Below are 16,437 nucleotides of genomic sequence, written 5' to 3'. Positions count from 1 at the left end.
AACATCCAGGTTGGAACTATACTCATTCATCACTTGCAACCATAAGTTGGCTATAGATACAAAGGTTCAGGGGGAAAAAGTCAACCAAAACATTTGGTGAGAATCAACCAGCTAGAGGGAATTTACGGTAACAAGCAATGTATATTGTATTATGATCACTACCTGTAAATTGCATGCTATGCACATCCCTATGACAGTAAAACTTATAATAAACTTAGATATAGCTCTCTCTGTATCTAGGCACACTTTCTTTTCTGGAGAGCCAGTTTTTAACCATTTACCAGCACACCATTGTACCCACCTCTTTCTCAGGAATAGATAAATACTTCCAATCACAACACTGAAGAGAAAGACAAAGATGAGAGGCCCGATGATAATTTTTGCAATGTTCGATGGGACATCTACTGAAATAGAGTAAGAAAATATATGTTTCGCACCAAAATGTATTCACATCACAAATCACACCTATGCCTGTAATGGCGGGCCACACACACCTGCCCCCTCTCTTGTCCCCGAGCCTCTCTGCTGGTCTCCTGGGCCGTTCTTTTCCAGTCATCTTGAATCACCAGTTGGCTCCATGGGCCTGGGCAGTGGGCTCAGAGGCCCTGACCTCCAGACCACTGCCTTCTCCCTCCCCCCCAGCCCAGGGCCAGCTTCACAGGCATGTAAGCCTGGCCATCACCCCAGTCCCCACACTTGGAAGGGCCCTGCTCCTTAACACTCTGCTGTCGCCATCTTGAAAGTCTTAATAATTTGTAAGCAAACGATCTTGCGTTTTCATTTTACAGAAATGAAATTTTAATTTGCCCCACAAATTAAATAGCCTATTTGAATCCCAACAGCACCTCCGGCAGGTGAAAATTTCACCAGGAAGTGCCCTGTGTGTGCTAGGGGGTCTTCCCCAAAATATCCTTTTAAATCGACCGAAGAAACGTTCTGTTAAATTTGCACGTGAGGCCCAGTTGTCTGCAATTATACACACGCCCATGTATTCAGACTCTCCCGAGCCGAGGAGGAAAATGGGTTCTAAGGAATCAGGGAGGGAACCCGGTCCCTGGGCTCTTCAACATCCACAGCGGTTTACTGAACACTTACTAAAAGTACCAGGTGCTGTTTGAAGAGCTTTGCGCCAGTGTTTTTATTTAATTGTCACATAAGCCAAAGTGGGAGGTGCCGTGACTGAGGCCAGTTAACAGATTGGGAAAAGAGGCTCAGAGACTGGAGGCGGGTCTTGCCCCAAATCCCAGAGCCGATCCACGGTGGAGCAGGGATTTCAACCCGGGCGATCTGAGTGAGTTCTTGACCACTACCCCACGCTGCCTTCGGTGGCCAGCGCTGCCCTGAGACATCCTGTCTTCCTGTACCCCTCCCTGAATTGGCAGCGAACTGCCTCATCCCCCCTCCCACAGCTCCTGGCCACAGAAAGTCTCCATGAATATCTGGTGGCCGAACGGGCCATGAGAGATGGACACCTACTGGTCACATGCAGGTGGATGTCTGCATGTCCCTCCTTCCTGTCCCTTTTTCCTTAGGAACAGGGGAGCTGGAGGCCACCAAGTGGCCAGGACTCACAGTGTCTCAGGACATAATCGGAGAGGCAGGCTGCACCCTGCCAACCCCACCTCTGCTTCCTGGACACCACAGTTGGGCTCACACTCCGATTCCAGTGGCCACGGGAACCAGGGTAAAGAAACAGAAATTTAAGAACTCTTGCTCTGAGTCACAGAAGGGTAAGGTCAGCCCCTGGGGGTGAGCGCCTCCTTAAAATCTGCACCTTGCTTGCTTGTTATAAAATAAAAAATCACTCAGGGTGCCTGAGCGGCTCAGTCAGTTAAGCGTCCACCTCCTGATCTCAGCTCAGGCCATGATCTTAGGGTTCGTGAGTTCGAGCCCTGTGTCGGGCTCTGGGCTGATAGGGCAGAGCCTGCTTGGGATTCTGTCTCTCCTTCTCTCTGCCCCTCTCCCACTTGTGCATTCTCTCTCTCTCTCAAAATAAGGAAAGAAAGAAAGAAAGAAAAAGAAAGAAAGAAAGAAAGAAAGAAAGAAAGAGGAAGGAAGAAAGAAAGAAAGAAAGAAAGAAGAAAAGAAGAGAGAAAGGAAGAGAAAAGGAAGGAGGAAAGGAGGGAGAAAAGAATCCTTTTTAAGTAATCTACTGTGTTAGTCATGTAATTCTCCAGACTTTTTGCTATCTCTAGTAATGCTGGGCTACCTTTCCTTGAACATGTATCTTTTTTGGACATCCCTGATAATTTCCTCAGGATAAATTTCTAGAACCAGAACTATTGGCTCCGATAGTAAGAGCTTTAACAAAATGTTTGATACATATTAATAAAGAACATCTATGTGTCTGCTCTCAGACAACACTAAGCACTATAATTAAAAAACAGAGGAGGGTACTTGTTGTGCTGAGCACTGGGTGTTGTTGTTTGGAAATGATGAATCACTGAATTCTACCCCTGAAACCAATATCGCACTGCATGTTAACTAAAATTGAAATTAAAATATATATATATTCATATTAAAATATATTTACATATTTATATTTATATATTTATAATATGTTTATATTTAAGAATATATATTTATATTTTTAACAACCCAGAAACAAAAAGCCTTACCAATTTGATAAGTTAAAAATTACGTTTTGTTTTAATTTGCTCTTTGGGGGGGGGGGGGGTGTGGTTTTGAGGTTGGACTTTTTTCCTTATATCTTCTATCTTTTCTATTTCTTTTTAAATTGGCTATTTACGTTCTTTGCGTATTCTTGTGTGTGTGTGTGTATATATTACTCATATACTATATGGATATTCATTTGATAGTAACTCTTTGTCAATGATGTTACCAATGTTTTTCCCACTTTGATATTTTCCTTGGAATTTTATTCACGGCATCCCTGGTTCTTAAGAGAGAGACCCCAAATCCTTGAGCTGACCTGGGTAACAGGAAGTGTCTTTGTTATTGACGAGCCCCTGGGAACATACCTGAGCTTATGCTACGAGATGGGCTGACCCAGGACGGGGGTTGGTCACCAGCAGACCAAGCACGTGATCAGAAGGCTGGGACTTGAGCCAGCCTGACCTCCAGAGTACGGAGGGGCCGGGGAAGGACTTCTATCACACAACCAACGATGCGATTGGTACCGCCTGCGTAATGCAACTCTCAGCACCTTAGCTCAGAGGAGCTTCCTGGCTGTGAAGACAGCCACATGCCAGGAGGGTGACGCAACACGTCCTGATTCCAGGGGGAGGAGACACAGCTCAGTGTCCTGGACCCTCCCCTATGTGTCTCTTCATTTGCGTGGTCCTCACCTACAGCCTTTATAAGAAAACCGTCCTTGTAAGATGGCACTTGCCTGAGTTCTGTGAGCTGATCCAGCAGATGATTGAATCTGGGGGGGCCATGGGAAGCTCTGAGTTTGTTGCCAGTTGGTCAGGAGCGTGGGGGGCTTGGAGAACCCCCAACTTGCATCTGGCTTTGGAAGGGAGGGCAGTCTTGCTGGGAACCCTGCTCCTAAGCCGGCAAGGTCTGTGTGAACTCTACCAGGCAGCATCAGATTCACCGTGTAGCCCTCCCAGCTGGGGTCAGGACGCTTTTCCCTGCCCTGACCCCGGCCAGAGCCTTCCCACTCTCTGAAGTCCACCATGCCTGGGGTGTGAGAATCCAGCCAGCCAAGCAGAAGGCTTGTCTCACTCCTCCCACCCAAGCTCCCGCTCCTCCTGTTCTAGAATCTCCCCTCCTTCCAAGTTATTTGTTTGTTCACTCATTCAAGCGTCTGGGCTCCTGCCACGCATCTCAGGATAACCTTCCTCTTTTGTTCCCACTTGTACATTCTTCCAGGTCTCGGTCAAGAGGTCACCACCTCCAGGAAGCCTTCCCTGATCAGCTCAGCCTTCCCCACCCTCCCACCTTACTGTGCTCACCCAGGGGCAGCACTTACTGCCTGCGTATCAAGAGCACATCTGAGACCAAGTAGGTGAGTTCCCCCATCCTCCCTTGGAGGACACAGCCCATCTAGAAACAAATACTGAGGGGCGCCTGGGTGGCTCAGTCGGTTAAGCATCCGACTGCAGCTCAGGTCATGATCTCATGGTTCATGGGTTTGAGCCCCATGACGGGCTCCGTGCTGCCAGCTCAGAACCTGGAACCTGCTTCAGATTCTGTGTCTCCCTCTCTCTCTGCCCCTCCTCCGCTCACACTCTGTCTCTCTCTCTCTCTCTCAAAAGTAAATAAACATTAGAAACAAATACTGAGACCCTAGTAACAGGAGCTAATGTGTTAATCAGACATGCCCTGTGTCAGCCACTTGGCATTCCTAATGCCACTGAAACCTCCTTTCGTTTCCAGGGGGATCCTCTTATTATCCCACGGTCAGATGAGGAAGTGCAGGCTCAGAGAGGGCAAGCACCCTTCCCAGGTCACACAGTAGCAGCCGACAGACCCAGAGGTCAAGTCCAGGGCCGGCGGGTGTAGCCTCCACGCTTCCCCGACCATCCTCTGAGATGTTCCCCAGAGCAGACCCAGCCAGAGTTGCCGTGCACACTTACAATAGTCTGTCACATAGAAATAAGTGGCTTCTGTCCAGGAGCCGTTGCCCGCCAGGGAGGTGGCCCGAACTCGCACACTGTAATTCCCCGGCGGCAGCCCTCGCAGCCTGCAGCCCCGCTCCAGAGCAAAGTGTCTACGGGAGACACAGAGGTGCAGCTCCTGGAAGACAGGGGAGGATAGAGGGCAGGTGTGGGGGGTGTCCATCCCCTGGCAGGAATGTCAGAAATGACACAGAGGAGGGGCGCCTGGGTGGCTCAGTCGGTTAAGGATCTCACGGTTCGTGAGTTCGAGCCCCACATCGGGCTCTGCACGGACAGCACGGAGCCTGCTTGGGATTCTGTCTCCCTCTCTCTCTGCCCCTCCCCTGCTCGCTCGCTCTCTCTCTCTCTCTCTCTCTCTCTTTCTCTCAAAATAAATAAAAATGAACTTAAAGAAAAAAAGAGATGACACACAGGGAGTAAGGGACAATCACTGGGCAACACGCGTGAGCGACATTAGGAACCTCGGAATCTCAGCGCCCTAGTTCTTGGGATAAGGAAGCAGACACAGAAGCTATCGTTATCGATAACCCTTCCTGAGCCACAAGCCAAGCATTTGACCTGGATCGTGTCATTTCCTTCTTACCCCACCAGGGCTTAGCCTCTTGTTACAGACAGGAAACAGAGGCTTCGGGCAGAGGTCGGCGAACTTCGGCTATAAAGGGCCAGACGGTCAATGTGTATGGCCTCAAGCGGCCACTCACTGTGACCCACTCAACTCAGCAGCCAGGGACCGCTCCCAAATCAGTTCGCGTCCGTCCACAGACAGGCATGGCTGCGTGCCCACGGAGCCTGGTGGACGCTGAACGCTGGACTCCACGCTAAGTGGACACGCGTCATGACGTTACTCTTCTCTCGATGTTTGGAATTGTTTTCCCCGACCATCTTAAGAGGTGAAAGTGATTTTTCGATCTCGGGCTGTACAAACAGGCGTACAAAAACAGTGGGCCGACCCCTGGTTGAAGAGACAAAATGCTGCGGGGAGGGGGCGGATCTCGTGGCTGGTAAGTGGCAGGACCAATCCTTCAATCCAGAACCATCCGGCTCCCAAACTCTACAAAACCACCGTGGGACGTTGTCACCAGGCCTCCAGAAAGTCCGAGAGGGCCGGGAAAGAAAACACCTACATCACCTAAATCGAATTTCAGGCTTTGCCCCACACCCCCTGCTCTCAGAACCAAACACATGCGTGGGCTTAATGTCTTAAGCACAAATTTTAAAGCTCCTTCCTTCCCAGGGTGCAGCCTTTTGATTTGATTTGATTCATTGTACCGTTACTAAAAGAGTTGGGATCTACCCAAATCTCTGAAAACAGAGAGGAGGTAAGTAAAGCATACACACCCCAGTGATAACCACATAAACAGAGATCAACCCCGAGCTTACTGGGAGAGGCACGAGGCTCCCTGGGAAAACGAGACCATGAAACCTGCACGCATCGGGCCAAATATTAAAAACTTTCCAAAACAGCTCCAAGTTAATAGTGCATGCAGAGAGCCGGACTGGAAAATTTTAGCGGGGAGAGAAAGAAATGTAAAAACCCCCGTGCTTATCATGTGACAATAACAGCAAGAAAACAGATCGGGCCGGATCAGGCTGGCGGCAGGGGCGGAGGCTCTGGTCCAAAGGTTCTTCCAAGTAGGATGAGTCACCAAGTAGAAAGGGACAAATAAGCAAATATAGAAACCAAAGGTAGCTGCTATCCGGGACAAAGGGGAAATGCATCCTCCACGACCGGCCACGGACCCCAGGCACTGCAAGGGGTGTGCTGGAAGGAACCAGAAGCTTCAGGCAGCTGTCTCCGCAGACACCAGGAAACAAAAACAAAAAGCGAGACAGGACGCAAAAACCTGATAAAGAGCAAAGAAGCCAATGACGTAAAAGTCTGTGCGAACAAGAAGAAAAGCTCAAAACTGAAAGATACTGACGCAAAGGGAGGAGCCAGCCACCATGAAAAATCCATGCTCCTCCCTGGCAGGGGTGGTCCTTGGGGCCAGGGTCTCCCGGGGCGGAGGGGGGACGCGGTAAGAGGGCGAATGGCTTGGATTCAAGGCCCAAGGAGACAGAGATTCAAGAATGATGCAGCTGGGGCTGATGTCAGCTATTCAACTAGCAAATACCAAAAAAAGCCCCCAAAAACACAAAAAAGAAAAAAGAAAACGACCTCCCACCAAATGCTGGAGAGAATTTTGCAGGACTGGCAAAATCATACCGTAACAGTATAGATGGTGTTAAAAAAAAAACAAGTTTTACATTATTTTCTCACTTGATTTTTTTAAAACATTTATTTATTTTTGAGAGAGAGAGAGACAGAGCATGAGCAGGGGAGGGGTAGAGAGATGGGGAGACACAGAATCTGAAGTAGGCTCCAGGCTCCGAGGTGTCAGCACAGAGCCCGACGCGGGGCTCAAATCCACAAACTGTGAGATCACGACCTAAGCCAAAGTCAGACGCTTAACCCACTGAGCCACCCAGGCACCCCTAAAAAGGTTTTTTAAAAGATGGTTGTAATCTCTCAGTCTCTCTTATTTTTCCCCGTCTCTCTGTTCCCATAAAGGGCAAATGGGGCTAATTTGTCTGGGATTGGTGTGGGGCCATGTGGGGCAGAGGCTCTGGTGGGGATTCGCAGTGGGGATTCCTGCCGGTGACCGCTGGGCTCCAGGAACAGGGGAGGCGGTCCAGCCACAAGAAGCTGGGAGAATTTAGGGTTAGGTCCAATGCCAACAGGGTAACCGACTGCCTCAGTTTACCCAGGACCAAGGGCTTCCTAGAATGTAGGTAAACTCCAGGCAAATGGGAAAAGAGAGCAGCAAGAAGAAAATCAAGGAGGGACTGCGTTGCAGATATCTTGCTCACTGCACACAATCCACATTCTCTTCCTCGCTGCCAGCAACATCCCCAACTTCCTTGGGAAGCCGCACCTCCCTCTGGAGTGGCTCTTGTCTCCCACCCTCAACCCCACCCCGGTTCCAGGAATGACCCTAACTGCCTGCAGCTGCCCCAAGCGGAAGAGCCCCATGGGTTCGGGGAAGAACACAAAACTCAGGCCCAAATGAGCCATCCAAGAAAACGCAAATCGCGACCACGGTGAGATACCATTCACACGCACCAGCATGGCTCTTCGAAAGATAGCCCAGAACAAGTGTTGGCCACCAATGTGGAGAAACTGGAACCCTCACATACTACTGACGGGGACAGAAAATGGTGCAGCCCCTTTGGGAAAGAGTGGGCATTTCCTTTAAAAGTTAAATGCAGACACGGGGCGCCTGGGTGGCTCAGGCAGCTGAGCGTCTGACTCCGGCTCAGGTCATGATCTCACGGTTTGTGGGTTCGAGCCCCATGTCGGGCTCTGTGCAGACAGCTCGGAACCTGCAGCCTGCTTCGGATTCTGTGTCTCCCTCTCTCTCTCTCTCTCTCTCTCTTTCTCTGCCCCTTCCCCACTTGTTGTTCTGTCTGTCTCGCTCTCAAAAATAAATAAACATACAAAAATGTTAAGTTAAATGCAGAGTTAGCACAGAACCCATCCCTTGATATGCACCCATGAGAACTGAAATCATACGTCCACACAAAAACTTGCACATCAGTGTTCTGACCAACATTATTCACAATGGCCATATGGTGGAAACGACCCAAATGTCCATCTACAGATGAGTGAATAACAAAATGTGGTCCATCTATCTGAAACCAGTAACAAAAGGCTATATATGCTATGATTCATTTATAGGAAGTGCCCAGAACGGGCAAATTCATAGAAACAGGAAGCAGAAAACAGGCTGGAGGGGAGGCAGGGAAGATTGGGGAGGGGGAGGGGGGGGAGGGTCTCTTTAGGGTGATGAAAATACTCTGAAATGGGTCATGATGATGGCTGCACAACTCTGTGAACTACTAAAAACCACCGAATTGTAGGGGACCCTGGTGGGCCCAGTCAGCAAAGTGTGAGACTCTTGATTTCGGGGTGTGAGTCTGAGCCCCATGCTGGGTGTAGATGTACAGATTACTTAAAAACCTAAAAAATCCTTTCAAAAACCCGCCATTGAGTTGTAGTTCTTAAACGGATGTATTTTATGGTATGTGACCAGATCACAGTAAAGCTGTTATAAAAAATTTTTTTGAAAAGGAAAAAAAGGAAGAAACAAAAACAAAAACAAAAACAAAAACAAAAACAACCTTCATGCCCATGCCTGACGTTACGGCTCCCAAAACTAAAAATACTGACTGTCTGGCCATCGAATTGGAGGGTGTGATGCTAAGTGAAATAAGTCAGTTAGAAAAAGATAGAGATCGTATGTTTTCACTCATATGTGGAACTTGAGACACTTAACAGAAGACCATGGGGGAGGGGGAGGGGAAAAAAATAGTTCCAAACTATCCAGACAGAGAGGGAGGCAAACCGTAAGAGACTTTTATTTTTATTTTCATTTTTTTTTTCACTTGAACTGATATTTCTTTTCTTTTTCTTTTTTTTTTTTTAATAATGTTTACCTATTTTATTATTTTTGAGAGACAGAGACAGAATGCGAGTGGGTTAGGGGCAGAGAGAGAGGGAGACGCAGAATCCGAAACAGGCTCCCGGCTCTGAGCTGTCAGCACAGAGCCCGACGTGGGGCCCGAACTCAGGGACCGTGAGATCATGACCTGAGCCGAAGTCGGACGCCCAACCAACTGAGCCACCCAGGCACCCCGTAAGAGACTTTTAAGTATAAACAAACTGAGGGTTGATGGGGGGGAGCGGGGAGAGGGGAGTGGGCGGTGGGCATTGAGGAGGGCACTTGTCGGGATGAGCACTGCGTGTTGTACATAAGCGATGAACCACGGGAATCTACTCCCGAAACCAAGAGCACACGGTATGCACCCTGCATGTTAGCCAATTTGACAATAAATTAGATTAAAAAAATGATAATAAATGTTAACATTTCTCCATTAAAAAAAAAAAAAAAAGATGAAGGAAAGAAAATGGCCTCTGACCTAAGTGGTTGTCCTCAACTGTAGACGGTTGACTCCAGGGCCCAACAGTCTGGATTTAAGTGCTGCACGTGTGACCCTGACCAACTCCACTGGCTGCTCCGCTGTCCACGCTTCTGGCCGTAAGCGGAGACGCTAACGGATCCCACCGGGTCGGGTCACCGTGCAGTTTGAATGGATGATTGCAAAGGACTCAGTGCAATGTCTGGGACAGGGGAAGGGCTCAGTCAAAGCCAGGGAGGTGACGCGATTTCTCTGAAGACACACGGTAAAGGGGAGAACTGTCCCCGGTCAGAGGCAAGCCCCGGCCAGGGCATCTCCCAGCAGGAGCAGCCCGCGAGCCCTTCTGGGGACACAGATCTACCCCCACGGTATTGCAGGCGTGGCTTAGAGCAGGGGCTGGCCAATTCCGGCCCACTGTTTCACGGGTCCTGAGAGGCACGGCATTACATGCGTTTGACATGTCTGAAACGGGGATGCGTCTGACAAGCCGCACCAACTTACAGTGAGACCCGGCAGCATCGTTTTCTTTTTCAGCAGCCACAAAAATAACGGGGTTGCCTAATCCCGTCTCAGACGTGATAAACTATGATAAATGAGACACGCCTGTGTGTTAAGCGCTTAATATGTGCATCCTTGGCTACTTTTTTGATCTCCTGAGATTCCACATCTTGTGCGGTCACCCGTCACCCTGCCCGGTGTCTGGGTGTAAACAAAAAGTTACTTATTAAGGTTCGACGTGATTTCTCCCCAGTCGCAGGTAACTCTGTCTAAAGCGAAACGGGTCTCCTGTCCCCTTGAAGGACAGAGCTGAGAAAGCAATGTGAGAGACTGAGGAAATAAGTGAGTTTGTAGACTGGCATTTCTATCCCACCTCCCTGGAAAGCTATAAATCAAGGCTTTGAGTCCTAATGACAAAGCATCGAATAGGAGAAGCCTTGGGCTAAAAGTTAAGAAGAAGAAGAGGGTGGGGCACCTGGGGGGCTGAAACATTGGTTTCAGCTCATGTCGTGATCCCTTGGTGGGTTCGAGCCCCGAGTGCTGGCAGCTTGGAGCCTACTTGGGATTCTCTCTCTCTCTCTCTCTCTCTCTCTCCTCCCCCCATTTGTGCTATTTTTGTCGCTCTCAAAATAAATAAATAAAAAAGACAAAGGGAGTACCAATGACAGCTCGGAAGCACATGTCCAAGCATCAAGGGTCTTACCTCATCACCATACCGTCGGTAACTCACTTCATACAGCACGATCAATCCATTGGGTTCTTTAGGCTCTTGCCACATCAAGTGAACCACGTTGTTCTCGAAGATTTCATGGGTCACAGGGCCAACAATGTCGTCTGCCTTGGCTGTAAGGAGCAGTGGTTAGAGGCAGGCACCTGACCTCTGGATCAAATCCCACCCCCACCGCCCCCAGCTGAGCAACCTCAAGCCACTCGCATAACTTTCCCATGTTCCATTTGCCATGTGGGAGAAGGGACACTTCAAACTCACTTTGCAGGACCGTCCACATATCTATCTATCCATCTATCCGTCTATCTCATATCCCACTGGTTCTGCTTCTCTGGAGAACCCTGATTAATACAATACGTGTATGCATTTCTTAATTTTACTTTATTTCCCTTATGGCTGTGTGCGTTTGCTAGTTTCCATAGTGGCTACGTATGACTCGTGTAATCAAAAAAAATAGTAACAGCAGGGGCGCCTGGGTGAGTCAGTCAACCACCTAACTTTGGCTCAGGTCATGATCTCAGTTTCGTGAGTTCCAGCCCTGCATCAGGCTCACTGCTGTTAGTGCAGAACCCGCTTCAGATCCTCTGTCCCTCTCCCTCTCCCTCTCCCTCTCTCTCTCTCTCTCTCTCTCTCTCTGCACTTCCCCCACTCATGCCCTCTCAAAAATGAATAAACATGAAAAAATAATAATAATAAAGGCAAATACCGATGGACCCTCAGGGCATTATGCTAAGTGAAATAAGCCAGGCAGAGAAAGACAAATACTGTATGATCTCACGCATATGCGGAATCTAAAAAAGGAGAACTCACAGAGAACAGAGACCAGAATGGTGGTTACCAGGGGCTGGGGAGTAATGCAAAGATATTAGTCAAAAGGGACAAACTTCCAGCTTAGGAGAGGAATTAAGTGGTAGAGACGTAATGCATAGCATGGTGACTACAGTTAACAACACTCTAGTACCTACTCTGAAGCTGCTAAGAGAGTAGACCTTAAGTGTCCTCACTACGAAAGAAGAAATGGCAATCACGTATCGTGATGCAGACGTCAGCTGCCCCTCTGGTGGTAATCGTCCTGCCATACGTACGAGTATCAAATCAACACACAAGTACGCCTTCAACTTACACAATGTTGTATGTCAACTGTAGCTCAATAAAGCTGGGCACAAATACAAATGACAGGGCTGCCTGGGTGACTCGGTTGGTTAAGCGTCTGACTTGGGCTCAGATCACGATCTCGTGGTTCGTGAGTTCGAGCCCCATGTCGGGCTCTGGGCTGACAGCTCGGAGCCTGGAGCCTGCTTTGGATCCTGTGTCTCCTTCTCTCTCTGCCCCTCCCCTGCTCACGCTCTGTCTCTCTCTCGCTTCAAAAAGAAATAAAACTATAAATAAGTAAATAAAAATAAAAATAAAAGGGGCGTCTGGGTGGCTCAGTCGGCTGAGTGCCAGACTTCGGCTCAGGTCATGATCTCTCAGTTCATGAATTTGAGCCCTGTGTCAGGCTCTGTGCTGACACCTCGGAGCCTGGAACCTGCTTTGGATTCTATGTCTCCTCTCTGTCTGACCCTCCCCTGCTTGCACTCTGTCTTTCTCTCTCTCTCTCTCAAAAAGAAGTAAACGCATAAAAAATTTTTTAAAATAAGTAAACTCAGAAACGATGAAGGCAAATCCGCTCCAGCAGGCAGAGGGCTTCAGCCTGGGGCTCTGGGCACCACCACCCACCTTCGGGCATGGTCCTGGCGCTGACGTAGGCGGCCACGCTGCACCTCTCCTCGGGGGCATCTTGGTTGCAAGCCTGCAGCTCGATGCGGTAGCCGGTGAAGTGACGCAGGCCGGAGATGACCAGAGACTCTTTGTTCACCACCTTCTCGAAGGGCTTGTGCTCTTCCGGGCTCGTGGGCACGCTGCTGGAAGTGTTGGGGAAACCAGGCACCGTGGGCACGGTGGCGGTCACGTTCCCAGCGTCGGCGAGGGCCCTGCGCTTCCGCGACGGCCTGTCACGACAGCAGGACACAGGCGGTCACACGATCCCCATGTTTAAAAAGAGAAAACCGTGGATGCTGGAGCATCAAAGGCTCAAAATCAAAGACCGCGGTGCAGCGGAGATGCGAGCAGGCACACAGATCAAATGCAGGTTCCCAGGAATTACAACCCGGAGCGGCTGCCCTCGGGGTGAGGGGGTGGGGAGCAGGGCGCCCCAGGACCACGAGCGGCAGCCCCACACCAACATTCCCCTGCATGTGCTTGATTTCAGGTTTTCACTGTGCCGATGGCTCAGCCACCCAGGCTCAGTGTTAAGAATAAGATGCCCGAAGCATGTGAGAGTCTAGGTTTTCGGGAACCCTGTCACACAGCATGGACCCAACACCTCCAACTACCGGCCAGCATCAGCAGTGTAAACGGGGAAAAATGCATCTTCTAGTTCTTATTTTCCGTTTAGGGCGTCTGCATAATATGAGCGACTGATTTTTCATTCTTGGGTTAAAGAAAAAAAATCTTATCACTCAAGTTGGTAAGGGGAACTCCAAAAAAAAGCCCCCCAAAACAAAAAAAAATGCAGTCGACACACGTTTTCCCCCCATTTAAGAGGATATAAGAAACGCAATTGCCTAAAAATTTATAAACACACACCAAACAAAAGCATAAAGAAAATTCAAATTATTCACCATCCCACCGTCCGCTGTTTCCTGTGGGCAATTTTTTTTTTTTTCTGGAAATATTATGTGCAGGTATAAAGAAGACCGAGCTGGCTTTATGACCCTTTGTTCCCTTCTTGTATCGAACACATTCCTCAAATACTTTCCTTCGAACATAATGCCTTAAGTACTGAGCACAGAATTTATGATTTTTTCTTTTTCAACGTGAAGGTTTTCCCCTCCTTGCTACCCAAGCGCTGCCTGCTCACGGCAGAAAACTTGGAACACTGGAAAATACTCAATTGGATGCGTGAGCCAGAATTTACTAACCGTCCTCCTATGTTACCTAATACAGACCTACCTCATGGTATTACGTTTTTGCATCACTGCGTTTCACAAGATTCAGCTCTTTTACAGATTGACGGGTTGGGGCGTCCCTGTAACAGGCGGGTCTACTGGCACCATTTTTTTGCCAACAGCGCTTCCTCACTTTGGGTCTCTGTGTCACCTTCGGGTGATTCTCATCATGGTATGTTTCAAAGGTTCTCAGTATTCTTATATTTGTTACAGGGATCGATGATCAGTGCTTACTACTTGGGGAAAGCCCACATGATGGTTTGTGTCTTCTAGCAAGGTTTGTAAATGAAGGTATGTACGTCGTTTTGTCAGACATAATGCCCCTGCACACACCCAACAGACTACAGTGTGGTATAAACATAACATTTACACACATGGAGAAACCAAAAAATTCACGTGACCTGCTTTATTGCGATATCCGTTTACCACAGGGGTCTGGAACCAAACCTGCAATGCCCCCGAGGCATGCCTGCGTAAGTGTCCCAGGTTTTTTTTTCTTTTTTTTTTGGTTATTGTAAATATTGCTTCGATCGTTGTCTGATTGTCTTATTAGATCCTAAAAGTAGACTCTTAGAAATCACTAGGCTGTATCTGTTCATCCCTATGGCGAAACTGCTCTCCAGGAGCTTTGTATTGACCTGGGGTCTCCCCAGCAGCCCCTCAAAACTGCATCTCAGGACCACCACATCAATGCTGAGGGTTACAGGGTTTCCTGGGGTTTTGTTTCGTTTCAGATTTTGAACCAAGAGACTCCATATTTTTTTTTCATATTCTGTTTTTATAGTCTAACTATTGCTAGTATACCTACTGGCTTTTTGTTTATTTACATTGTAACTCTCTTTCCCAAGCTCTGCTCTAAGAGCGTCAGAGTTGATATTCTTGGGTTTTCAAGGAACACACTAGAAAAAGAGTCAGCAAACTCTTCCTGCAAATGCTAGAAAGTAAATATTTTGGATTTTGTAGGACACACGGTCCACCTCTCTACTCAACTTTCAATGGCTTCCCAGCTATTGTGGCTTGGAAGCAGCCATAGACAAAATATAAAGATGGGTGTGGCTGCATTCCAATGAAACTTCATTGACAAAAAACGGGCAGCCAGCCTGCACACCTAGCTCGTCTACCCCTGCCCTAGGCTATCCGCAAACACAAGTGACCTTATTTCCCACAATCCATTCTTTACTATTCTAATATTTACCTTGTAGCAGAAGCATTCCACTCCTACTTTTATACGAGGCCTCTTCTTGTTTCCCTCAGTTAGAAATTTTTTTTTTTAATGTTTATTTATTTTTGAGAGAGACAGAGACAGAATGCAAGTGGGTTAGGGGCAGAGAGAGAGGGAGACACAGAATCAGAAGCAGGCTCCAGGCTCTGAGCGGTCAGCGCAGAGCTCGACGCGGGGCTCGAACCCACGAGCCGTAAGATCATGACCTGAGCCAAAGTCGGACGCTCAACCGACTGAGCCACCCAGGCGCCCCTCAGTTAGGAATTTTTAATTAACACTGTTGAATGAGATTATCATACGATTTTCCTCTTTGGACCTCTTGATGAATTACCCTATCTCCTGATCATAAACCATCGTCACACTTCTGAGTTAAACAAAATTGTCAGCATGCTGTTTCAATCAGGACATACGGATCTAAAGTCTCACGTTAGCTGATCCTGGGGTTTCTGTTAATGTAGCATCTTCACCTGTGTCTGCTAAGGGGTATCATGTTAGTTTCATAAAACAACCTGGAAAGAGTTCCAAAATTGGTATGCTCTGAGAAGTTTCTATATTACAGCAAATAGTTGCTCTTTCAGAATTTCCAATAACTCACCTGTAAAACTCTCTGGGTCTAGGGCCTTTTTGTGACATAATTTTTTTAAGGTGTTGACCTGTAATTTTTAGTCATTTTCCAAGGTTATTAGAATATTTAATTTTTTCAACTTCTTCTAGAATCAGATCAAATTAAAACTTCCCTCTTCACCGAAAGCTTCAAATTGAAGAACACAACACTGTCCAGGAAATTCAACATGAAAATCTTCCTTCGACCCTAGTTTTCTGTCTCCTGCCTTACTTCTAATTATTTGTGATTTTCATCCTTAGATTTACAAGTTCAGCGATCTTGATTTCCCCTCCCCTACAATTTGTATTTTCACCTTTTTAAGTTGTTTCTTAACTTCCAAAATCACTGAGGTCTACTAACTTGCATCGACGCCCAGTGTTGGCGATATTCTACGAGTTCAAGATATGTGATACTCTCATTTGCACTCTTGTCCAAACGGACTTTAATGAAAGTCTCTCCACGTCTGCTTCTCCCAAAAGGTATCAAAGTGATTGACTTTCAATCACCAGGAAGAAGTTCTCTGCTCAAATGCTTGAGGTCAATTTTTAGTCTTTACCGTAGTCAGAAAACGTGTGGTCAGAAAACGAACCCTCCTTGGGGGCGCACGTGTTATGATTTTCTGTTGGGCCAAAAGACCAGTGAAATTCTTGGGTGAAAACCAAAGATAGACCCATGTCAGCAAGATTCAGAACACTTCCATCCAGGCACAAACGGGCCAGCTGACCAGGACGCTGGTGCCTCGTGAGTAACTACTGAGAAATGGGTGTCTGAACAATGGGAAACATGGAAGGTTGTCATCAAATGAGCCGAATGTATACACAGTGGTTCCCCTTTACCCACAGTCTGGGCCC

The 16,437-nt window shown here is 47.9% G+C and overlaps 1 protein-coding gene across 4 annotated transcripts in view; it reads right to left on the bottom strand.

The window, feature by feature from the left end:
- The window catches only part of INSR (insulin receptor), a 114,919-nt gene that overhangs the window by 9,643 nt on the left and 88,839 nt on the right, over positions 1 to 16,437 (bottom strand). For 3 of the 4 annotated variants that reach the window (XM_042928284.1, XM_042928281.1, XM_042928283.1), the window contains 4 exons: positions 12,490 to 12,761; positions 10,747 to 10,886; positions 4,545 to 4,704; positions 302 to 404 (listed from right to left, as the gene is read on the bottom strand). In XM_042928284.1, coding sequence (XP_042784218.1) covers positions 302 to 404; positions 4,545 to 4,704; positions 10,747 to 10,886; positions 12,490 to 12,761 — 675 coding nt within the window. The remainder of the gene's footprint in view (positions 1 to 301; positions 405 to 4,544; positions 4,705 to 10,746; positions 10,887 to 12,489; positions 12,762 to 16,437) is intronic. The other variant, XM_042928282.1, reaches the window with a different exon arrangement.

Source organism: Panthera leo, chromosome A2 (genome assembly GCF_018350215.1).
Source record: "Panthera leo isolate Ple1 chromosome A2, P.leo_Ple1_pat1.1, whole genome shotgun sequence".
Classification (NCBI taxonomy): domain Eukaryota; kingdom Metazoa; phylum Chordata; class Mammalia; order Carnivora; family Felidae; genus Panthera; species Panthera leo.
Note: the sequence above shows the minus strand (reverse complement) of the source record. Positions and strands in the feature narration are given on the sequence as shown.